Below are 24,360 nucleotides of genomic sequence, written 5' to 3'. Positions count from 1 at the left end.
AACGCACAAAAACAAAAAAAAAAACTCCAATGCAGGTCAACACTGCTTCCAATGCTCCCCTTGAAAACTCCCAGTTGGAGGAAATAATACACTCCCAATGGTACGCCTGAAAACTCCTATTGTAGTGTCAGTAAAATGAAACTCCCATATGCCCGAAAAAAACTGCGGAAATAAAGGGAGTAAGGGGAAACTCCCATTGGAAGGAGTTTTTATAACACCGAGTTTGTACTGAAATATGCTACAAGCCACTTACTCCCATTCGGGGTTATTAGCCGGAATGGGAGTAAAATAGCTCGAACCTATGGTGGTTCCTCGCAATGTGCATAAGTACATTCCTCAGGTGGTACATCGGTTATGCATATTGTGAGGTACAGAGGCCAGAGAACGGGCACCCAACACGAGGGCATGGGCTTCACCACAATTGTTACGTGCGGGGAACGACGGTTTATTGCCAAGTCAACAAGGGGTAGCTCAGTATGTCCGACTGCAGCCGCGAACGCTAGCAACCTCGTCTTTCTCTACCTTGCCAACACATTCCCTTAAATTCGTTGGTCAATTCCTTGGGACACTTGACCTTGTGGACCGTGAGTAGACAGCGTAACAATATGCCTTTTACCACTTATTATCATAGCTGAGTAAGCTATCGGAGTGAGTTTTGATGCTTATGCACCGCTTGGCCACTGGACTACTGAGCGCTAGCGGTAGCTGCTACGGGGACGCATCGAGTGCCCCTCCGCGAGAAAGTGTATCTGTACCCCTCGTTGATGCAGCCCCGTTGCGTAGTACGACGGTGCGACAGCGCCTCAACTGTAGCGGTGGTATAGGCATTCAAAGAGAGAGGACCGAGCCACCACCCGAAGTAGTGCACTATAGATTTAGGCTTGTTACTGGCCCCTGTGGGTAGAGCACGAATGTGGTAGCGGACGCGCCATCTCGTGCTCCGTTTTCCACCAAGATTCATTGTCCAAGTGTGACTTAGCCGCGGCGCCAAAGCGAGCGCCCACGAAGGAGGTTAAATTAGCACCACCGTTAAATGGAGGAAGGAAGTCCATAGTTGAGAAAGGTGTGCCGATTCCGGCGCCCCGCAGAGCAGAGGAGGGCAGGCGCTTATTGCAAACTCCATGCCGCCGGAAACCGGACGGGCCTCGGCTGTCGGAAAATAGGGGTAGGCTATGCGGCGTTATAGGGCAGTTGTATTCAGTTAGGAAGAGCTGTTAACCACCCAGAAGAATGACCGGTTTTGTTGTCGGATTTGCGAGGGTGTGTGGGAAGTGAAGTGAAAGAGACTTTAATGATCGCCAGCAAGAGACGTAATGTCTCCACTACGCACGGACGTAGCCACTCGTCGATCCTGGCGGCATTCTACTAAGCAACACTTTCGCTACTGACTGCGGGGGTGCACACCCTTGTCCCCGAAGGGAGGGCGTCAGCCCGCAGCTTTCTCTCCGGTGCTGCCGTTCGAGAGCCGTTAGGACCTGCTGGACAGCTGAGAGTTTGTGGGGGGGGATTATTTTATTTTATTTATTTGAATCGGCAAGACGTAGGTTGTAGTGCTGCGGGCATGCGCCGATGAGTTGCTTGTGTTATAGCTGGCGCGGGGGCTGAAGGCAGGGTGTGTCGCCGATGCCGCGGGGGTCTCATTTCTGCTGTATGGTGAAGGACTCGTGCTGAAATACGTAGCCACCCATGATGAGGCAACTGACCCAATCAATGTGGTAACCCCCAAAGTCTGAGGTGCGCGCTGCGGCGTTCTGCTCATGACGGACCCAATTCCGGTCATTTAAGTGACTCAAAGGGTTTTGAAAAACGAGCTTGCTCCGTCACCTGGCACAGCATGAAGCGAGGTATTTTTCGCTATTGCCGATTCTGCCATGTCTGTCGAGCGGTGTAGGTGCGTGGTGGAGAGCCGCTTGGAATTATGAAACCAATAGACAGTGCTCGTCCTTGGCAGACAGCCGCTTGCGACTTGAAAAGACCCTTCCCGAGGTGCAAGCCGGGCTATATTTACCTGGTGCCTCCAGCAGACGATATGGCCCAAGATCCTACCGGCTCATCGCGGCAACGAAGAGGCACCCCTGGTGATACAGGCTGCTGTCGGCGGCTTATCGATACAACCTCACGAAGAGGTCACCTCAAAGATCATGGCACATTAAACGGCAGACGCTATCGCAGCCCGTGCTCACGTCACTTGTTTCAGTCTATAGCAGCGCGGCTGCCTAGGCCGCCCCAGCACATTCACTTGATTTGATTAATTTTAGGGTTTAACGCGCCGACGCAACGCAGGCGAAGAGGCGCGCCGTAGTGGAGGGCTCCGGATTAATTTTGACCACCTGGGGATCTTTAACGTGCGCCGAAATCTCGTACACACGGGCGTTTTTGCTTTTCGCTTCCATCAGAAAAGCGGCCACCGGGGCCGGGAATCGAACCCGCGACCCCGTGCTCAGCAGCGCAACGCCTTAGCCACTGAGCCACCGCGGCGGGTAGCACATTCACTGCGGTGTTTCGGCTTCATGCAACATGGGCCCGCCCTATCATATGGCTTTCAGGGAACAACACCACAAACACGGTCGCGCTACGCGAGCAAGCTCTGGCCAGCACCGATTTTGGGGTTCAGAAGGACTTAAGTCTTCGAGCCCGGAGAGGGGCAGAAGAGTTATGGGCCCTGGAAGGAGGGCACCATTCCTAGGACAATCGCAACATCTTCTTTGTTCCCTAATAAACTTTTCTCTCACTCTCTCTCTCCCCACCAGCAAGCTGTAAGTGCATGTTGTCTATTTTCATTTGGGGATCAACAGCGGCCATGTTACGTTGCTTTGATTATATTATTGTGTTTCATTTAGGCTTTGTTGAGTGCATAGAATGTATCTTGTATTGAATATAATGTATCTCGTAATATATTTGCTTGTGTTATCGTTTAGTGCTGGTATTATTGTTTAGTGCGCAAATGTTGAAGTAATTTTTTCCGCTCATTATTTTGAGCGTAGTACCGTGGGATGTAGAAAAAACGAATGTTCCCCCCTTAGTTTGTGGGTTCGGTGCGGTTCGGGTGCCAGCCTTGGTGAAGTTGTTAGGTGTTCTTTTTGTTTTCTTTTCATTGCACGATATATTGTTTTCTTCTCCAAGTGTTCTGACGTTCTATATTTGGTACGGCAGCCCTCTTAGTCTAAGCATGCAGAATGAACTGCCTTGTACATTTCTTTTCTTTTCTTTTTGAACACTTTTAGCTTCAGCTGGCCCCTTCTATTCTGCTTTTTCACTCATGCGCAGACTTGAACAAAGAGCGAATGGCGAAAATCAGAAGCTAGATTGTTCCAGAGGAAAGTGTCCGAATGCGGCCGCGGGCGTCCGCGTGCAGACGTGGTTGAGGGGTATGGACCTGTTTTTAGATGCGGCGCATCTCTTGCTCTGAGGCATGTCCCTCCTGCGTCGGCGTCGGCGGCATCCGCACGCCACCTGCGCATGCGCGGCTCTACTCCACTCTTCTCTCCGACAGCTGTGCGCAACACTCTCACTCCGTCGCATTATCATAAACAACAGCTGCGTGCGCGCGCTTCGCTCGCTTCGCTCCGCTCCCGTCGCGCAAGTGCGCGCATGCGCGACTCTCCTCCGCTGTCTCCTCTCCTTCAGGCGCTGTGACTATAAAGCGGGCAGCGTGCTGCGGCGGTTCAGTCAGCGCTCGCTCTCGTTCGACTTCGCGTCACTTTGCTTCACGACTGCGTGCTTGACTCGATTCTTCTGATGAAGACGTGATGGAAGCGACGGTCCCTTCAGCGAGTGGTGTGACACAATCCAATACCAGCGTCACTCCAAACGCTAAAGTAAAATTACGCCCATCTTCCCGCGTATGAGAACACCCGCATGTGATGGAATGCATCATATGAGTCGACAACACGTTTAACCCGATTTAGAGAATCAACCCAATGGAAACGCCAATTGAACCACCCAATGCGTCCTATCACATCAGGGTTCCCTAGCGGGAAGATGGGCGTAATTTTGGAAGTGTTGGGTTCTGCCGTCCACGATCGCGGTGTTCATCTGAGCAGGGCGTTTTTGAGGCCGTTTTGTGAACTGTGGAAAGTTGAGAGATCAGGTCAGACTTTGGAGGACCGTATATTCAATCCCCACGGGGCAGTGTCTTCTTCCTGGAAAACGCTCGCGTGGTGGACGCTAGAGAGAGGGGCACATAGCCTTGTGTCGAGGGACCTTGACGCGGTGCCAGGGAACTGTTTGGCGCTGGTTCTGAGGGCGTTCGTGAGTGCGTTTGGTGTGTGCGTCTACCGGCAACAGCCAACCCAACCAAGCATTCCTCGAGTGGCTTCTGCTTCATCCGGTGTGCCCGCGTCACGTGCTGTCTCGTTCGTGCGGTGAACGGCCCGCAGCCAGTGGAATCTGCTGACGTGGAAAGTGATCCGGCGTCGTGAAATTGGCCGGGACCTGAACAGTTGCGCTGACCGGGGGCAGGTGGGAGAGGAGATGGGTTGGGGGGTGGTCAACGACATGTACCCCCTGCGCACCATCTTCATCAGTCGAACGTAGCCGGACTGCCCTACTCTGACAAGAGCGGGACTGGGGGCCAGTTGGGTCTTGCAAAATGTGTGCCCTCTGAAGATAACGGCAATGTGGTGCTGTCATTGGAACCGTACCATGCGTCATCGGCACCACGGCTATCGTTCGGCTGCTGCCTCGCTCACGCTCGGTTTGTACCATAGAGTTTAATACTAATATATCGGTCGCTGCAGTCGCGGGCCGCCATGGGCGACGCCATTGGTGCTAGCGCGTTCCTCGCCTACTTGGCTTAGATAGCCATATGGCTCCTTTTGTGTCTCGAAGCCAAAATCAACAAAAATTGGTGACATTTTTTTTCTCGTTCATCGTGCATGAAGCTTCTGCATAGTAAAAATACGAATTAATCGTTCTAGATGTTCAATTTTATAATAACAAAACAATTTTGATGAACCTTCTACAGTAATATTGTTGGTTTTTGCAGCCAGAGTCAACTTTTTACCTTGTTCATGAGCCATGGCAAGGACAAGAGGAATGTGCCTGCCCGGTATATGACGGTACGCTCGCCGAAGCGCGGCTCCCGTAGAAAGTGACGCAAGATTTCCCTTAGTGTATATTAGTATAAAACTTTATGGTTTCTACTACTGCGGGGCGCTTTTTACCCTCTTTCCTTAAAATGACGGCTAGTCTCGGCGCCACTCTGTAGATCCAAGCAGAAGTATAGAATTCCTACCTCAGGCGAAGGCAGTAGCGACGACGGTTGCGGCGATAAAGCACTGTCAGCGTGACGCCTTCTCCGCCCCGGTTTGTAATTAAGGCCGAGACACATGGACGATTGGTGCATGCGATTTGCATGCGACTGATCGTTACGACGGTAGCCACGATTATTCGGACGCGTGAATTTGAGACACGTGGTCCGATGCGCACGTGCGATGCGTCGTCGGCATCACTCTGCCCACTCTTTTCGCTCCATGGTTGCCTACCTGTTTAGGAGCCCTCAGGCCGATTTCGATGTGCGCAAGAGAAATGCGAACCGGAAAAGAAAACACCAACTTGACGTAAAAATGAATAGTGCTATTACGTTACACATTGTTCTTTATATATTCAGAGAAGCGGTGTGGGAATATTTAGCACCCATGATTCGTCTTGTCCATGATGTAGGTACCGCTGGCAACGTAACGCGTCTACCAGGCGGAGAGTTCACGGGTCCACGGCGGCGGCGGAAAGCTGCTCCGCACAAAATACTTAGAATTGCCACTGGAGCCACCTCGGTGCTTTGAAAGAAACTTTCTCGGCGATGAAACCATCGGGCTCTCATTGGCTCTGGACACACGATGATCGCAACGATGGGACGACTGCATCAGGCTTACCATTCGCCAGTCGTGAGCCTACCCAAACCAGCGAAGGACGCCTAAACCGGTCGTAAAGATCAGTCGTAACGATCAGTCGCATGCGAATCACATGCACCAGTCATCTATGTGTGTCGCGCCTTATCCTCATGGCCTTGGCCTAATTGATCGGCACCCGAACTCCCTTTCGCCGGGACGCAGAAAGCGCGCCCTGCGTGGGGGACTGTTCGAGGAGACGCTCAACAGGTTGCTGAAGATATGTTACGAATTCTCTACCGTTCCGCCGCACAACTGTTGCGCCCGCAAGCCCTTCCGGCTGCCAGTACATGCCTCCGGTTGCTCCCGTTGTCCGTTCGCTTACAATAGGCCGAACCTAACACTTGACGATCATGCCGTACCGGACGGGCCTGTGAGCAAATGGACAGGGCCTTTATCACTGTTGCGAGCCAAGCTGGCCAGCGCGGCGATGCGCAGGCCAGATTGCGCGTGGCTCCCCATTGCTTCTTCCACCCTAAGGGAGGTACGTAAATGTAAACCATGTAACTTGGACGTTGGTGTAAAAGAAACGTCTTCCCTCCATATTCTGGGCATATTCCTTTGTCGCCCCTGCTCCATCTCCCAATAGAGGCAGTGTTGAGTTTGCGCGGCAGCGTTTCAGTGGCGCGAGGGTGCTCAACAAGCTCGAACCCACGTTGCTTACTCGCAGTGTGCATACCTCTCTGTTAATGCATCGGTTATGCATATTGTAAGGTAGAGAGACCACAAATTTTTAATCGGAAAGCTAGAACACACAACCCCGGGTAAAAAGGGGAGACTAATACTGGCACCTGCAAATCGCAGCACCCAGTGGTCCTGAAATGGAAAACGGGTGTCGACCTGCCCAGCTTTTGAGGAAGGTTTAGGTTATTCAAAATTGATAATAAGGAGGAGATGCTTATTGGTGTACAATTGGATTCGATTGTCAAATAGCTCGCGGCAAGCTGGCCAGACTGGGAGAAAGCTTTGCCCAAGCACGGGTGCGTATTTGGGAGTTTCTTGAGTTCATACAATCGTACAAAACCGAAAAGTTTGGGAGGCTTCCCGATAATGCCGGAAAGCTGGCCGGTTTGTTGGAGGGGGACAAATGCATTTTAAAGCGAAACATTATGTTACCATGCAAAGGAAGAATCTGGCCGTCCTGTGTACGCATAAAACTACTCCGGAGCATCACTGTGCGCATGCGCGAAAAAAGAAGGTCGGAGAGGAGTTAGAAGTAACGGAGAGGATGAGATGAAGAGCCTCCTACGTGTCAGGCAGCGCACACTACCAGCTACTGTGTGAAGCCTAGCTAAAGGGACAAGGCAGGCAGGAGCGAAGTCGGGGCAGGTGGAACAGAGTCAATGTGGCAAAGCAAAACACCAGCCAGACATTAAATCTTCGATTGTTAACTATACGTATGTACATAGTGCATGACTTCATTTTTTTATTTTCAACTCTTCTTTTCTAAAATATGCAAAGCTATGATTTTGCTTTTTCAGCTCAGAGTGCGTTGACCTGTCCAGCGAAGAAAATTTCCCGTGTAATTCGGTTTCGAATGAAGAAGAGGAACGGGTGGTCGACGTTCACGGCGGGGGGTTCGATTCCCGTACGAATGACTGTAACTCCTGTGGCCGCCGCCGCTTCGGTTCCCTCTTCGTCGACCGTGATGACCACCCGCTGAACTACGTCGGACACTTCCAGATCTCTCTCTCCCGTGACGCCCGAAAGGTCAGCATTGCCGAAAATCTCGCGCAGGCCAAGGGTTGCCAGGTTGCTCTTGAGGTTGTTCTGCTTCTCCAGCTTGAACCTGTGGGAAAGGTTCAGTTGCAAATTACTTTATTTACGGCATGTGCAGGAAAATGGACCGAATATCTGCTCACTTCTCTTAAAATGTCGTCGAAAGGAGATAGCCTATTCAACCCTTTGACACGTGACTACCTCTCTTCTCTCCCCCCCCCCCCCCAAATTTCACGCTCTTCCCATTCCTTCCCGTCCTCTCACGATGAACAGGGAGGATGTTCCAAAAGTCAATTACCTTTTCCCGCGTCCCGCGGCTCGTGCCACATACTAGAACATTTTTTTGCGGTTGAACTTGGAAAACCGCTATGAGGTTAAGGTTCATGCGAGCCGCAATTGTATTTATTGGTCGAAATACAGTTTTTAACGCTTATTTGTTTTTTGCTCTCGCACTTATCAGGTGCAAATTTCTTTTCCACTATAAGAGCACTGCAAGTACGAGTTGTGCATTGAACGTTTGCTTCAGAAATTCCCAATGTTCTTTTTATTGCTGAGGAATGCTGACAAGTATGAAATATGTCTCCAGATTTGGGGATTCCGAAAGGTTTTGCCTCTATAAGCTTCTCGTGCAAGGTATTCTTTAACCTTTTGTCGGACGTACGAATCGAGGGACAGACAGACAGACAGACAGACAGACAGACAGACAGACAGACAGACAGACAGACAGACAGACAGACAGACAGACAGACAGGCAGACAGACAGACAGACAGACAGACAGACAGACAGACAGACAGACAGACAGACAGACAGACAGACAGACAGACAGACAGACAGACAAATTCTTTTATTAATTCACCCCATGTAAGACTACCTCCTTTAAAGCTAATTACGCGTTACAGAAAGAGAAAAACTTTTATTGGAGGCAAGGGGGCTTCTATGACTGTACCGCAAGGCGGGATAAAGAATGCGGTAATATCAACTTGTCTCTTCAATTGATAGCGACTTGGTCTTGCCGCGAGTCGAGTAGAAGTGCTCTGTTACTTTATCTGTTGCGTGCGGGTTTTTGTCCATTCTTCATGAGCAAATAGCTGGGTAAAAATATCCATACGTGGCCCCCAAAAATGGCGTGTCACGTGTCTTACACCCTTAGCTTGTGTACCAATATATGCTCACAGAAAGTAGTGCGCACCAACTGTGAGTCAGTTTAGTGCGGCCGCTCACCGCGGTAAAAATACAACAACAACACAATAAACTACACAAAACCTGTAACGGCAAATGCTGAAGGTAAACATCTTCGATAGTGTACGGAGCCAAGAACCGCTTTTAAGGTTTTGCTTCTTCAAAAGTGAGAAGCACTTGTCAAAGAGTGCTATGGTCAACAACGTCACAGTTGTCCTAATTCTCGAAGAAACAGCAGTGAACGGCAGGACAACACTGTTAGGATGGAGAAATGCCGGCTTTCTTTTTGAAACGATGCAGAATCGTTACAAAAGCGCGTGCTTTCTTTGGCTGGAGTTCTAATGGAGCGTTTGTTGTTGAAAAAACATCTATTTGAATCGATAAAAATGTAGTAAAATAAATCTTAGTTCAGAAATCCGCGTGCAACCTCTGATGCTCTAACCCGGGAGATCAGGTAGCCCTGAGTCTCAAGCTAAGAACTGGTCATCCAGAAGCCCCAGTGCTCGAGCGTCGAGGAAGACAGAACTCCGGTGGTCGGCACATGCCCATACGTGATTCTACACCGAACTGGGAGTAGGACAGATTTAGCGGGTGAATGGGTATGAAGTCGGATATATATGATGAAGGGTAGCAGTGTTGAAGTAAGTTTGGGTTCGGAGTATCCGCCATGTGTCGCTGGTGTCGATTAGGACGTGAGTGGGCGAGTAATGAGGCTGCTCTGAAGGTGTTGGTGAAGTATATCGGTGTAGCGACTTACAATTAGAAGGAAGAATGGACGTGCTGCCAAATCACCCGTCCGCGATGGTAATGCATGTAAGAGCCGCGCAAAATACGCACAAAGCGGATATTTTATTTTGGGAGAAGAACTGCTCGATGCGCAGTCTGAGCCTACGCAGCGCTTCGAGCCGCCGGCTTTCTTCGAAAGAACGGGATTGTCTTGTATTTTTTTACCGACTGGCGCATCTCTCCTGAACTCCTGAACAGAGAAAAGTCATTTCTCCCGGCTATACAGTGAATGATCGTTACTTGGAACCTCATATTTTTCACAATAATGGTTAATTCGAACCGTACGATTTGTTCTGTTCAAGCCTTTACAGAACTCAGCGCATAAATAAGCCCCTGATTCGAACCGGCTAAGATTACGCCGGGATAATTTGGACTATGTACCACCGCGCCGGCGCCTTGGCCCCGGGCACATGGGGTGCGGGATGCACCCCGTGTCTAAATACCAGGTTTGAATATCGTAAAACCAATCCATACCCCACAAGACGGGAGTTCTTGAAGACGCCTTCTGTGGGAGATACTTCGATGGGGACGCGAGTACCCTGTAGTGTGTGGTGCGCTGACAGATGCGGGCATCATATCGCAAAGTCAGAGACGCAGAACCTGTCTTCTCCAAGGGCAACTAGCACGACGAATACGAAGAGTAGTACGCCGTCCACTCATATGTCATCGCCGGATGGAATGCCGCCGGTTCCTTCCTCAGTTTTCAATAAGACGAAGATGAGCCTTTCTGCTTTATTTGATTGCTGGAGCAGGAAGTTCTCGTTTTCGTCTTCAGAGAGAAAAGGCAGGCCGCAGTCATGGTATTTTGAAAATTCAAAGTAGTGACATGCCCAAGTACCTAAAACTTGCTACTCAATTTTTATGATTCAATTTTGTTCTGAGATGGCGTCGCCTTGCTGTTGGAACCAAGGGACTTTTCCAGGGAAGCGGCATTACAAAATCACGCCGAGTTTACCGGAAAATTCCGCCCCGATGGATACTTTTCTAATTATCATGCCTAAAGTACTTATGTAGGCACGTTTTACTAGCGGTGTTCAGCAAATCGTTAAATTTGGTGCCCACAGTTAAAAATACCAAGAAAATACCGAGCGCACGTGTGTGCGTGACCCTCGTGAACCGCCCAGCGTACCCGGTGCATGTTTGTCAAGGCGCGAACACCCACCTAAAGAAATTGAAAAAAAAAAAACTCCACACTTTGCCGTAATTGAGGCAACACTTGCTCGGAACGAGAAAGACACGTCATATGGCACGTCCCTCCAAGGTGATGTACAAATATCATTCCTTCCAAAAAATGAAGGCAGGTCACACTTATAGCACCAATGATGGAGTAATGGTCCTTGCGGAAGCGAAGAAGAAGGAAATCGGCTGCAATCGTGGACTTAAACGCTTAAACTGTCGTGATGATCGTGAAGGTCGCGTTTTGCTACCTTCAAAGTCTTAGGCGTTAGTGTGAGCTTCCTTTATTTTTTACTTGTGCCTATTACACGTTTGCAAATTTACGGTCAACACGCGTGCACCTGGCAGACTTTTAGTCAGCTAACTAGTTCCGATGAGCTGATGTGACTTTTCTCGTGCGTGTTTGTATGGCATTGCAGGGACCATAGGTTTGAATATTATCCCGACTAAATGTAATACCTGATCTGGAAAAAGCAGAGCTTATAGAATTTTAATTATAGTAATTTTATTCAACTACTTCAGTCACATTCCTTGCTCCATAAGGCCTTCTCGCCACCTCTCGGTAACGAAACTGTAGGTTGGCCTTCAGACTGTAGAAAATTTAGCATTAATTCAAATAAATATCTCAACAACTACCGCGCTCGTATGCACCCGCCCTAAATCTCAATGCGAGATAGACACTTTGCTACCGAAATTTGGGAACTAAAAAATCATTGCTGCACAGGTAACCATATTAGACCAGTGCTCCCAATTCGAATGCACCGCTTCGGCGCGCACTGAAGAAAAATGGCAGTTGTGTCGTAGCAGGCAGTTTCGAGACTCGAAACAAAGATTCTTCTTTTTTGTTGCTACTTCGTAAACTTAACAAACCCACATAATTTTGTTCTTTTTTGTTGTCTGAAAATAGTACAATCTTTTATTGTCTTTTAAAAATAGCAAAAGGTGTGTTTTGCCGAATTTACTCTCCTATCTTCCTACCTTATTTTCTACTGTGGAAGAAGCAACAGTACGTAGCTTTAGTTTTGCCTTGCAGAAACTAGCTTTCGCTTGTTTTTACCTGTGAGTGTTTCTTCGAAGAAAGCACCCGCCTCAAATAACCTCTGTGAGACGCTGTGCACGCTCAATAGATGCCCCGCCAGCACGATGTTGCCATGATTATTGGAGGATCAGCTGCGGGGTAGTATAATTTGCAACTGTTGATAATGACCAAATTTATTAAGCTTTAAAATGCACTTTATCATAAATCCAGAAACGTGGCGTGGGCGTTTTTCCGTACTAAATATGGGCCCAAGCGACAGTATCAATTGAGTAACTGGCTGGGACACTTCTGTGGTCACGCAGACACCATAAGTGCTTATATAAAAAGGGTAATTTTGTCAATCATGTGCTCCTTGACTTGTATGGTTTTTGTGAAATACATTTTTGATGCCTACACAGTTTTGTCGGTAACGAACTGGTATTGGAAAAATTTGTTTGGTGTAACCTTTTCTTGCCAGGGTTGAAAAACTCTTCTCTTGCGCTGAATTTTGTAATAATGACGCAGCAATTAGGCGCATAGTTTTAATAAAATTATCCCCAATAGTGTACCTGCCAAATGAGGGACATAGTGTACTGCAGAGAAGAGAAAGTAAAAAGTTTATGTAGAAACAAAGATTATATATATATTAGTTATATTTTATATAGGTTATATATAAATATATGTAAGTTATATAAGTTATAATAATATATAGGTTATAATATAAATAACCTATGTTTAAAAAATAAGTTATGTTATTGAAACAAAATACACTAGCAAATACTCACTTTGGAAGCTTCAACCGGATGGTTGTGTTCCTCAACGAAGCAGTGACCGCATCGAGCTTCTGGATGGTTATATCTTGCTTGAGCGCTTCCATGCCACTTATTTCAGATGGAAGCACTATTACCATGGTGAAGACATCTCCACGGTACAGCAGCTCAACGACATGCGCCCGAAGACTCTCGTCAAACACATTGTTGGTCCTCACTCGCTGGAACATCATATCTACCTCTGAGCGTAGCTGTCGGCCGTTGTAGAAGAAACCCTTCTCAGTATGCTCGCGTCGGAACTGGTTGGCCCACAGTCCCTTGAATACGATGGCGTTCACCAGGACTAGCTTCGTACTAGAATCAAGAGGGTCGTCAAACAGCTTTTCGATCTTCTCGTGCGTCGCCTGTTTCACCCAGTCGTTGATAGTGTCCACCGCCTCACGCCCATTGCGGGAAAAGTCTAGCTTGAAAAGATGCGCGTTAAAACTGTGGTTCAACGTAGCGTAGTAAGGGTCAAGGATTTGGAAATCTTCTTGTATCGCGGCACTGTTTGCCACCTCGAGGCCAACGCTGGCGGCTTCGGCCTGGAGGCGGTTGTTTTGGTGGGCGAAAGCCTCCTGTATTTCAGCGTCATTCAGACCGGCTTGTCTGTAGCCGAGCGCCTGAGACATTTCCTGCTGCGTGGTTCCCCTTGCCCCGGCATAGGTCATGCCGAGGGCAGCAGAAAGGCTGTACGGCGAGAAGAGGACGTTTTCATTTTGGTCGCTTTGAAGTGTCTTGAGAAGACGGAGAGCGAAATCATTGTTCGCCGACACCAGTTTTTGTTCCTTCTCCGAGAGGGAGAAGGTGGCTTGGAAAAGTCCGACTGTCAGGATAGTGGCAAACACCAAGATTTGCTTCATGGTGGAATGGCACTGCAACAAAAGACATAAAGGAAAGGTTTAGTGCTATCACAATGAGCTGATTGGACATAAAAAACTAACAATGTTTAGGCGCAGAAATACGTTTTTGGGAAAATTGGTACTCAATAAAGGTTTCACCAACCAACCAAAGTTGGTACTTACCTTTGGAACACCACACAGTGCAAAGGCAGATGAGAATTACAAGAAAGATTACAAGACGATGCTTGTCCAGAGTTCTGTCTTATAGTATTCGTTTGTCTTCGCGCTGTAATATTTTGTACACGGCTAAGCCACCAAAACAAAATAAAGATAGTAGTGTTTATCTTATCTCTGGCGCATTTGTGTCCTTTTTGCACTATCTTGAATGCACTGAGAGGACGTATTTTATTTTGTATTTCAGGACGACCGCGTATGTTGCACATTCGTTAATCCGACTTACTTTACAAATGAACCTGGAACTCCCATTTGCCAGCAGTAACGGCATCGTTTGCTCTGTACCTGCCGCTAAACCTAAGTTGACAACAGTAACTTCTATGAACTTTATATCAGCTCATAGAAATTGAGCTCATATAATGAGCTATCGGCTCCGTGTCGGGGTAGCTTTTGGGCACCTTGCCACGGACATGGTGCTTTCGCACGGCCAAGAACAGCTGGGCTACGGCCCATTGTTATACGTCCCGAACAAGTGTACTTCAATCAGGCGCCAGTGGCCAGAACACCTCGTCTTCCCAGGGAATTTACGCATTTAGCGTAATGGAGTACCAAACGCCGTAATCAAGCGAAGGAGTATGACCGTTTTATAAGTGTACGCGGTCCGAACGAAAGCCCGGTGGCTGATGTTACTTGAGCATTAGCGTTACTTGAGCAAATAATTATTTCTAGCTAGTTGAGGAATTTTTTACTCCGCTCAGTGAAAGATTAGTATCGATTGGAATTGTTTTGTAGGTCAGTAGTGAGCAGGGAAATCGAGCAATGTCCGAAAGACAGACAACGAAAAGCGGAATGCTTTTCACTTCATTCAGAAACATAACAATGAACTCCGGAAGTGCGAGGAGGAGCGTCGTGAGATTTATTTGCAAGACCTACTTCGTGAAGAGGACCTCGATATGCTGATAGTGATCGACTCGACAGTGAAGAGCTTCAGGAAAAACCCGCAGGCGCAATTACAACTCCTTCGGTTGTTGGTGGCAAATTTTAATATTGCGTGCTAAACAAATAATTTTTGTTCAGGCTACAGCTTGAAGCTTCTTGACGAGGAAAGAATGTAGGCACCTTAGGGACAATTTTCAGATCGCAAATGAGCATTCTTGTAGGGGGGTAGTACCTGACCACACATATGTAGGTGGGTACTACTCAGGGAATTGAAATGAGTAGACGGCGACATATATTCCCATTCGCATTCATCGTGGAAGGTGGTTGAGGTAACAGCCACCGCCTGCCTTCGCCATTATGTTATCTGAAGTAGAGTGTAGGCAGAAGACTAGGCGAAGTAATTTAGCTTGAATAGATTGTTGGTATACCTTTCTATCATTAAATGGCTACAATACTGCTTAAAGGGGCACTGAAGGCAAACAGTAAGTTGGGCTCAGACAAAAGTTCAGCGACCCCGAAGCCTTCTCAGCGTTTATTCGGCAGCGAAAAATGCTTCATTTGCCTAGAAATTACCAATTGAAGAACGCCTTTTATTCCTCGCGCCATTTCATGACATTTCGGGTGACGTAAACAGTTGCCGGAAGCGATTGAGACAGCGGTGTTATCTAGCAGGAAAACTAAACCCTACCGAATGGAACAACGCGGCCGCAGGAGCCACTGGTTGCGCAGTCGGCGCACACGACAAAACAACTTGGCCACCCAACACTTCCGTCACTGCGCGTCAATCTTGTTGCCACGCGGGATGTAATATGGTGGTTAAAGAGTGTGCGTGTGCCGCGTGGCCCTTTATTTCACCTTCAAAACGTCCAGCCGACAGCGCCACCACGGCGAAAACGGCGATAGGGGCGCTCTTTGCATTTGCATTTTGTTATGGATAGTCGGGTTGTAGTCGCTTCGATGCAGTTAGCTTAAAAACGTGGCGCCATCTGCTTAACTTGGAACAGCTTGCAACGCTAAATTTTTTGACCCGCGCCGCGACGTGAGTTTTAGTAGAACGTTTCCAGGGTTTTCTATCCGGATATGGTAAAGCCTATTGCGACAACTGTTGAATGTTTCGCGAAGCGCATCGGCCAGAAGTGTGCCTATTTGATTGAGTGGGCGGTTTAACGCCCCGACACTACACAGGCGATGAGGCGCTCTGTAGTGCCAAAATTATGCCTAGAGCTGTTACGAGCGCACAAACCACTACTCGTAAACGCCTTGGAGCTAGTATGAAATGAAAAGCGTGCATAAGTGATACAAGTAGTATCCCTTTATTCAAGCACGCACAGTAGTGAAAGCATCACAGCACACAATCGCCTGAATCAGAAGACATACACACTTTGTTGAACTTCAACAAAATTAAGAAATGGTTTTGAACAAACACATCGTCCCGGCATGCGCTATGAAGTCGCGAAACGCGAAACAAACAGGAAATAGCCTCTTGCGATTCACGGGGTCGAACCCATGAATCGACCGGCGCAAGCCGAAGAGGTTTTTAAAAATTCGTGCACACTATAAAGGAGCCATGAAGAGAAAATACAAGTTGAGTTTATTAGAAAGACTTGTTAGTCCCAATAACAATGATACCAATATCATCGCGATCTTCGAAAAAATAATGGAGATGTTAATGAAAACGAATGAAGCAGTGGCGACTCCCTAGCCAATTTCCCGCAACTTTTCTCTGACGTCAGAGAACCTTGTTTGTGTGATTGGCGGCCGGCTAACTGACCGGTCGCGAAGACACATGACTGGACCACTGTTATGGGGCATCCAGTTTCTTTAGACCGGATCAATTGACTGCTAACGTGGGGTTAACGCACTGAAAATTATTTTATTGTTGCCCCGTATGACGTCACTCTTCTCCATAAGACGTCCCTGTGGCGCAAAATTTGAATGTTTTTCGATACTTCTAGCATTTTTTGTTAAAAACGTCTTTTGTGGCTGTTATGGAGCTGAGTGAGATACTGAATCCTAGTTCTTTCAAGTTAGACGAAGTTGCATTTTCTCTTCATGGCTCCTTTAAATACCCGGTGCGGGGTTGAATCATCGCTAGGGCTAACTTTAACTTAGTATGCAAAGTCAATTCTCAGGGGCACTCTGTCAAGCTTTATCGCGAAACGAACGCCACCACAACGCACACACAGCTTCGGCCACCGGCCTGGGTGCAAAACTTCTTTGGTGGAGACAGTGCTACATGAGGGAGAAACTCATTTGTTCTATTAGACGCACATTACTGTCCACAGGAGAGCGAATCCGTGGAAGTCCGACGCGCTACTTGCCGCCATGATGTACACAAGGCGAGAACAGACATGTGACCACGCCGAACCTGCTCACACTGCCACCGCTACTTCGCTACTGCCACCGGGGCCGCGGCTTGGCAGCTTGCGAAGGTCCACATTGCTTGAATTATACCTGTACATTTATAATTGTTTATTTCTAATGAAATTTAGCGCGCAAAGATTTTATGTGTTTCTTTGAGAGCTTATGCGCGCTATACTCATTGCGTTGTTCGTCAGGTCACTCTGGGCACATCCGTTCAGTCATCTCTGCTGGGCCATTTATTGCCTCATTTTCTGGTTATCTACGCGAATATTTTGAAGGTACTGCCCCAGAGACCGGTGTATTCGTTTTCTACGTTGCCAATATACTATTTTGACCATCCTCGGTGTAGGTTCTAGTGTGCTTTTAAAAACTTGCTGTGTGTATATTTATGCTTTCATCGGCGCCGCTGCGAGCAACTTGATTTCGGTTATGAAGTGTGCGAAGCCATAAAAAGTCCGCAACCAAGGAAGATTTTTTTCCCTTTCATTTCGGCACAAGCCCAACTGGTTCTTGAGAAACACGATAGCTTAAATTGAGAGGATGAATCAAAACCTATCTATGACTCTCAGTTGCGCACGAAATGGGAAATATTTCCTACTAAACGCCTGAGTTGGAGTAATACCTACTCCGGCAACTGGAAAACCAGCCATGTTTATGCCTATCTCTGGGTGTTCAATAACGGAAGCGTAGTGGGATCCGAAAGCGTACGGTGACCATATATAAATAAATTTGAGGTCATCAAAGTGCCGTCTATACTATTTTTCGTTAGGACCATTCCGCTTTATATCGTTCAGCTTTAACAGAACCAATAGAAACACCGAAGGAAAGTGAACTATTATTGTTTTTTGCGATAATATTTATTAAACACGCAAGTTGACATTCTGACGTTCTTTACAAACAAACTGGCCGACGACTGGACAAAAAACAGCGGACTGCTCAAGAAATAACAGGATTTCAGGAAATCTTTCAAAATGCGCCACTTTTTTAGTAAACCTTCTAGATACAGTGTAAACACTTATTCTGACATCAAAAATGAGTCAACTTCGCCCTTTGTGGGGCACCAATCGTAGGCCTCCCGAAACTGAGACGAGGCCAGAATACGAGACCGCAATACCTCGCTGATTGCCGCTGACTAAGATGAATATAAAGGGGGAGTTGCGCCCTTCCACCTCAAAATTTGTGTTAAATAGGCGTACTATTGCATATTGCATAGAGGAGTAAATTCAGCGTTCATTTACAGTAGTGCCAAATAGGCGGGTACAAATAATGCTTAGACTAGGATGATTTTCAAGGATCATTGGCTGAGGCTCAAAGCGGGAGTGCCAAAAAATTAGAAGAACAAATCTCAGTAACGTAATACTGCTTACGTGCCTTGAGGGCAATATATTATGTGTTTTTTACTAAAACACCTTGTGAGAGTCTTTTTCTTCGCTTTTTATTTTTCGTGTTCGGGCTCGTGTTAGTCAGACAGCCAGAGTGACCGCCATAGTCGTGTCAGGTTCCCCAGATACAGAACTCTCTACGGCGAGCACACCCTCTTCACGTGTCGTGAGTCACATGCAAATTTTATGTGGAAAGCTTCGCTCTACTACTTGCTTTTTAAAGACGATAGTATTTCTTCAGCTACTTAAACTCAAAAATTTATTGTGTCTGTCTGTCTGTCTGTCTGTCTGTCTGTCTGTCTGTCTGTCTGTCTGTCTGTCTGTCTGTCTGTCTGTCTGACTGTCTATCTGTCTTTCTGTCGGCCTGTCTGTCTGTCTGTCTGTCTGATTGTCTGTCTGTCTGTCTGTAACTCGACTCAGCCACCCGGCCAAAGGGAAACAGAAGTTGCACAATAGGTTTATCACGGCCGCTCGATGGAAACCCTGTTTCAATCCAGCGGCCATGGGTTTATATACCCACAGCCAAATCTGAACGCTATGTACCGGGGGAATGTTCATACGTGTCATGATTTTTGAACAAGAACAAAACATTACGCAAATGTGAGGTAAAACAAAATACATAAGTGATATTTGCTGTCTTGTAAAAAAATCGTGGTTGCTTGATTTTTGTGATAGCAAATCAAATACTACATCCACTGCATAAAAAATTCACTTCGCCGCCTGCTGTCGCCCGTGCCCTTATAGCTTCTGCCGCATTTTAAAAAATCAAACGGCAACAGTTACGAAAGGTTCTACTAGAAAGGTCCTACATGGTACCGGACTGGGGAAGTGGAACACGGTAAATTAAAATTCACTTGATGAAGCTTCTGGCGTCTAATCGTGGGGGCGACGAGACGGGAGAGGAATTGCATTAGAGGTGAGCAGGAAAGCCAAGGCACGCATTTATTTGGGAAATGTCGACGGGAAAAGGAGCAGATACACCACCAATGTTTCTACGAGGATGTCGGTTACCACTGTGGTTAGCGCCCTTGTGTCGTGCTCTTTCTGCCCGGCTTCCAATTCCAGAAGAACGTAAACGAGTTTGCATTTATTTATTTACCTTTGACAGCGGTGGTAGCGTTGGTGTTTTTCGTGTTTGCGGACTACGACGACGTATACGTTCCATTCTCGCGTTTGATGCGGCACCTTGGTGTTTCCTTTCAAAATGAGCAGGGGCAAAGGAATAAGGGACACAGTCGTAATACTCTACATGTGTCGTATAAGCGGTTATAGCGAAGGCGGCGTTACTGCAGGCTCCATAACACAACTCTAAAAAATGAGCGCGGGGCCTTTCCGCGACACAAGTTATCCAAATTTCATCTATGTAGTTTATACGTAAATGGACAACCAACCGTGTATACCAACCCCAGCCGTGAGAGGTCGAATTAGAGGCTAAGCAAACTCGTCAGGACGTCAATGGCAAAATAACATGGCGTCTCACAGAATGCGGGCATTTAAGTTCCACATTTCAGCAATAACTGTTTTATATTCTCGCATTATAAGAAGCGCTTACTTGTCCAATAACTTCAGAAAATGTCTATATCCTGGTCTTTTCTAGCAACTCCTCTGTTCCTTTGAAGAGGGGGGCTAAAACGTTTACACTTTATGTTTCTATTCGGCATGTAACCATGCTTATTTGATTATCTGTCTACAGTGCAGGATAACACGCAGGCAAATTATGCATAATGGCTATGCCATAATCACTTTGTAGTTTGCACATACCTGGTTAATGGCTTTCCGGCGAGAGCGCCCAGTATTTCAGAAGCTAGATTTGTCTGGAACTGTTGACGCCAAAACGTCTTTGACGCTATGCAAGAAACGGACGTCACGATGATTTGCACACGTGACGGCCTGGGAAGGTCTAGATAATATTACGCAGAAAGAGGCGTCCTAAATAGAGACATCTTATCTCGCGGAGGTCTGACTGAGAAACGGAGAGAGGCCCCCGACAGGAGATTAAGAAAAAGCGTGCGTCTTTTTCGAAAAACAGTGACTGTTCAAGTTACAGAAGCGGGGGAGAAGCAGTTCATTTCTTACATGCTCAGAAATACCCAGACGAGTTCCGTTGGTAGCGGCGACAGCAAAGCGATAAGCGTTCATAGCCCTGAACCCCGAAGGCCTTTCTAGAGCGAAAATATTCTCAAAAGATGTGCTGTTCGACTCACTAATTCTACAGTTTGCACCCAGTTTTTAAACAAATAATGGTTTTCACTGGTATACGTGGAAGACAGTGTACACAAGAAGCTGCTTTCGTTTAGTAAAGACAATGTATTGGGGCAGGTAAAGAGAGAGAGAGAGAGAGTGAGAGAGAGAGAGAGAGAGAGAGAGAGAGAGAGAGAGAGAGAGAGAGAGAGAGAGAGAGAGAGAGAGAGAGAGAGAGAGAGAGAGAGAGAGAGAGAGAGAGAGAGAGAGAGAGAGAGAGAAGCAAAATATACACCCCACGAAAACCGCATGCATTATGCAATTTTGAAGCCACCAGCTTCAATTGAGAGTTCTGAGATTAGAAAGCGCAGCTAATATTGTAAAGAATGTCTCCTTTACTGCACACGCGGTTTTACCTATGCGGAGCATCGCTTCCTGGGCTGCTTTATCATGTACTGACATCTAGGCAGTAGACGGTTGCCAGTAAGAATAAATAAGCATCCTGCCACTCTGTAAATAGCCGGCAGTGTGGCACAACCTAGAAAAGGCAACTGTGAGCAAATGTTTCGGTGCTATGTAGCGCTACCTAGCCTGTTTTTGCGCTACATTGTGTTCCAAGTCGTGTTTTTTTCCAACTAAGCTTGGTACACTTCATCAAATTTACTAGCGACATTTCTAGGCGTTAAAATATTTGCGTTATTTATTCTAGGAGAATAGTTGCAACTTTCATAAATGTTGCTTGCCTAAAGCGTTTAGGGAACGTTATGTTCTAGAACGTGGTGGCCAAATTTCCAACGATATTCTAACTAGTAGTCGGTGCGGTCAGGAACCCGCTGCGCTTACCTTGTGCTGTTAATTATTATATTTATTTACTTTAGTTTTCTATTTTGATCAATTCTATTTATTTATTATTTGTTTGTTAATTTATTTATTCAAAATTTCATGACCCTGTAGTATCGAAAACAGGGATGGGTACACAGGTATGTGTGCAGGGCTGACGGAATCAGACACAGTAAATATTATCAAGGCCAAGTTGTATACAAGAACTAAAACGACAACTAACACAAATCAGCTAGATTGAAGCAGGACGTACATAGTTAAAGTGTTATAAGGTGTTCGCTATTTATAAGGTGCAGAACAAAGAAATGGGAATATTCAAAACTCCGGCGTTACAGCTGCCGATGCAAAAAATTGGCCGCGTATCTGCTCCTTTCGTTGCAAATGCCGTCAGAAGACGACAGTCTTTATCGGCTTTTGCGAAGTAAATGCCTCCCTTCGCTTTCCCGCTTACCTCTCATGTTGTGCCTCTTGCGTCGCGCTCCTCCCAAGGTAAAGACGCCAAAGGTTCGCTTTATTCATTTTAAACTTCCCGCGTTCCTCTGCTCCAAACCGGGTGTCTCGATGAGAACGCTGCCGTACGGCGAAGACGCGCGTCAACCGAGGCGCCCTACTTCAACGTTTATAGAACCGCGTTTCCCTACTCCACGTGCGTTGCAAGCAGAACGTGGAACCTATCTAGTGGAACCTTGCGTAACTGTTGCCGGTTGATTTCTTAAAATGGCGCCAGAAGCTATAGTGGCGCGGGCGACAGCAGGCGACGGCGGAGTGAATTCTTTTTCTGCAGTTGATGAAGTATTTAATTTTGCAAAAGTCAAGAATGTTTGATTTTTTTATAAGGGAACACTGCAAATATCACTTCTGTATTGATTTGTTGTCTCATATTTGCGTAATGTCTTGTTCTTCTTCCACAATGTTGACAAGTATGAACATTACACAGGACATAGACGGGCACATTTAGCTGTGACTATATAAGACTATTGCGCAGGCATTGTTTTGCTTTGGCCGGGTGGATGAATCGAGTCACAGACAGACAGACGGAGAGACAGACCAAAATTTCTGGGTTTAAGTAGCCGAAGAAAGACTATCGTCTTTATTAATTGGGCCATTGCATCTCTTTAAATAGTCCCTAGGGCAACCGCATACAATTTGTTTTCTTTGCCTTAAATTTTTTAGCTAACCAAAACCGCACAAGAAAAAGGTAAAATGGTTTTAAAAAAGAAGTCACATTTTAAATCCCCGATATTTCAGAGGTGCTTTTAAAATGTGGTAATAGAGACGCGATTCCTTACAATTCGCTGGCACACACCTAATATTGGGCGGGATTATATAGTTTCGAGTTTATAAAAAAACATGTTCGCCCAGCCCACCGTAAGCCCAGTTGGTGCAATTTCTTTGGTTTTTCTTGTCCATAACAATGAAACAGCTTCAGAAAGAGTTACATACAAAAATTAAAGCGTATTGGAAAAGTAAGGCTCATTTTCGTTATTGATAAAATTTTTCACAGCAGAGCTGTTTATGGCGAGCGTAATCCATCCATTGCACAAAAATGGCGGCATATCCACTCCGTGGATGATGGCGAGAGTGTGGAGTAGGCAGACTCGAAATGACATCCACGTTGAGCACCGAATGACTTGCGATTTGCGCCCCGACCATCATTCGATTTGAGCCGTTAGTTGCACCTTGATTATTGCCTAAATCAAACTGCAATCCACGGCTCAAATCGACTTTTGCCTGATTTGGATCGACGCGGGCGGACATGGGGAGGTCCAGAGGTATCCGCACCGTTACAGGCGAGGAAGTCAGCCGTTTGACGCTCGGGTACTAACTCACGGTCGTAGCACAATGGGTAGGACGACTGACACTAAGGCTGTAGGTCTACCAGACGCAGGCTCTAATCCTGCCGGTGCCTGTGTGAATTTTCGCGATTGCAAATGCTATTCGCATGGACACAGACGTACATGGGCGGTCCTAAGGTACTCGGCACATAAAAACATCGCGGAGCATTGACCTTACCTCGCGTTGCCTAGCAACTCCTGGCGCAGCTGTACGGTGCTTCGCCCTCGATCCGCTTGCCTAGGCAAGCTATAGCTCCGCGGAGCCTCACGAGCCAAGTCGAAGCGTGACGTCACTGCGAAACAAATGTTTTAAACATCGTTTAGAGCGCCGTCATCTAGGCTTGCGGGTGGGCTTGCGCAAGGTAAGATGTTCGCGTAAAATACGAGGAACAAATACCGAACGTTTGTGGACGTGCGCCTTATGACGAGCGCACTGCGGCGGACAGCTCGACGTTCGATAACACTCTGCCCACCATTCGTGGCGGTTTCTCTGGCGTGCTCTTCGGAATGGCAACCTTCTCGCACACGCGGCTGCCAGGGAGCAACTTCAAGTACGTCCTGCGGTTCCCACCGCAGCAACCCCATCTCTCCAGTCATATTGGTAACTTCGGCTTCGGCATCTAAAGAAACTAAGCAGACAGCGTATGCAAAATGCGACCACAGACGTAGTCCTCGGCTTTCACCATCCTCTTTCATGGTCGCGGGAAAAATTCGCGAAAAAGTCTACAGTAACGCGGCCTACATTCCTCAAGTTTTATACAAATGCACAGCCCCTGCAGGATCCGAGCTCTACCGCTGCCCCTACTGTGGTTGCGGTGGCACACCAAATTTGTTTCATCTCATCTGGCTCTGTTCCACGTTCGATAGAGACCGTGTTAAGCTTTTAAAATTCAGCAGGTACCCACATCTGCATCCGAATACATACGTCGTGTACGGCACAACCCTCGAGCCCTCGATAAGAATACCAAATGTGCTCATGTGTAGCCGTCTTACCGACTCCCCTAGAGTGCACCACATACGCTCCATCTGCTCTATTTACGTTTTCCCGAAAAGTAAAAAATGAGACCCTCACTAAACAGCGATCGTTTGCATGAACAGAGAACTTTGAGAATATTGTGGCATCAGTGGCCCGGGGAACTTCCCATCTCAACGCCACCATTGTCTTACGAGAGCCTTCAGTGTCAGCTACATGTTCTTCACATAAGAGTTAAGCAAATACGCCAGCGG

At 47.0% G+C, this 24,360-nt stretch overlaps 1 protein-coding gene across 2 annotated transcripts; it reads right to left on the bottom strand.

The window, feature by feature from the left end:
• Window positions 1-7,290: 7,290 nt before the first annotated feature.
• On the bottom strand, window positions 7,291-20,197 carry LOC144140835 (iripin-2-like). Of its 2 annotated transcripts, XM_077672342.1 has the most exons (4): window positions 20,039-20,175; window positions 19,377-19,473; window positions 12,553-13,451; window positions 7,291-7,677 (listed from the first exon to the last, which is right to left on the bottom strand). In XM_077672342.1, the coding sequence occupies exons 2-4, from the start codon at window positions 19,440-19,442 to the stop codon at window positions 7,371-7,373; spliced, it is 1,272 nt and encodes a 423-aa protein (XP_077528468.1). In that variant the 5' UTR covers window positions 19,443-19,473; window positions 20,039-20,175; the 3' UTR covers window positions 7,291-7,370. The 2 variants fall into 2 exon arrangements, with proteins under 2 accessions (XP_077528468.1, XP_077528469.1); XM_077672343.1 differs by lacking the exon at window positions 19,377-19,473 and having other exon boundaries at window positions 20,039-20,197.
• Window positions 20,198-24,360: the final 4,163 nt, after the last annotated feature.

The sequence above is a fragment of the Haemaphysalis longicornis genome, unplaced genomic scaffold (assembly GCF_048455015.1).
Source record: "Haemaphysalis longicornis isolate Haplotype H1 unplaced genomic scaffold, Haemaphysalis longicornis Haplotype H1 scaffold_52, whole genome shotgun sequence".
NCBI lineage: Eukaryota > Metazoa > Arthropoda > Arachnida > Ixodida > Ixodidae > Haemaphysalis > Haemaphysalis longicornis.
Note: the sequence above shows the minus strand (reverse complement) of the source record. Positions and strands in the feature narration are given on the sequence as shown.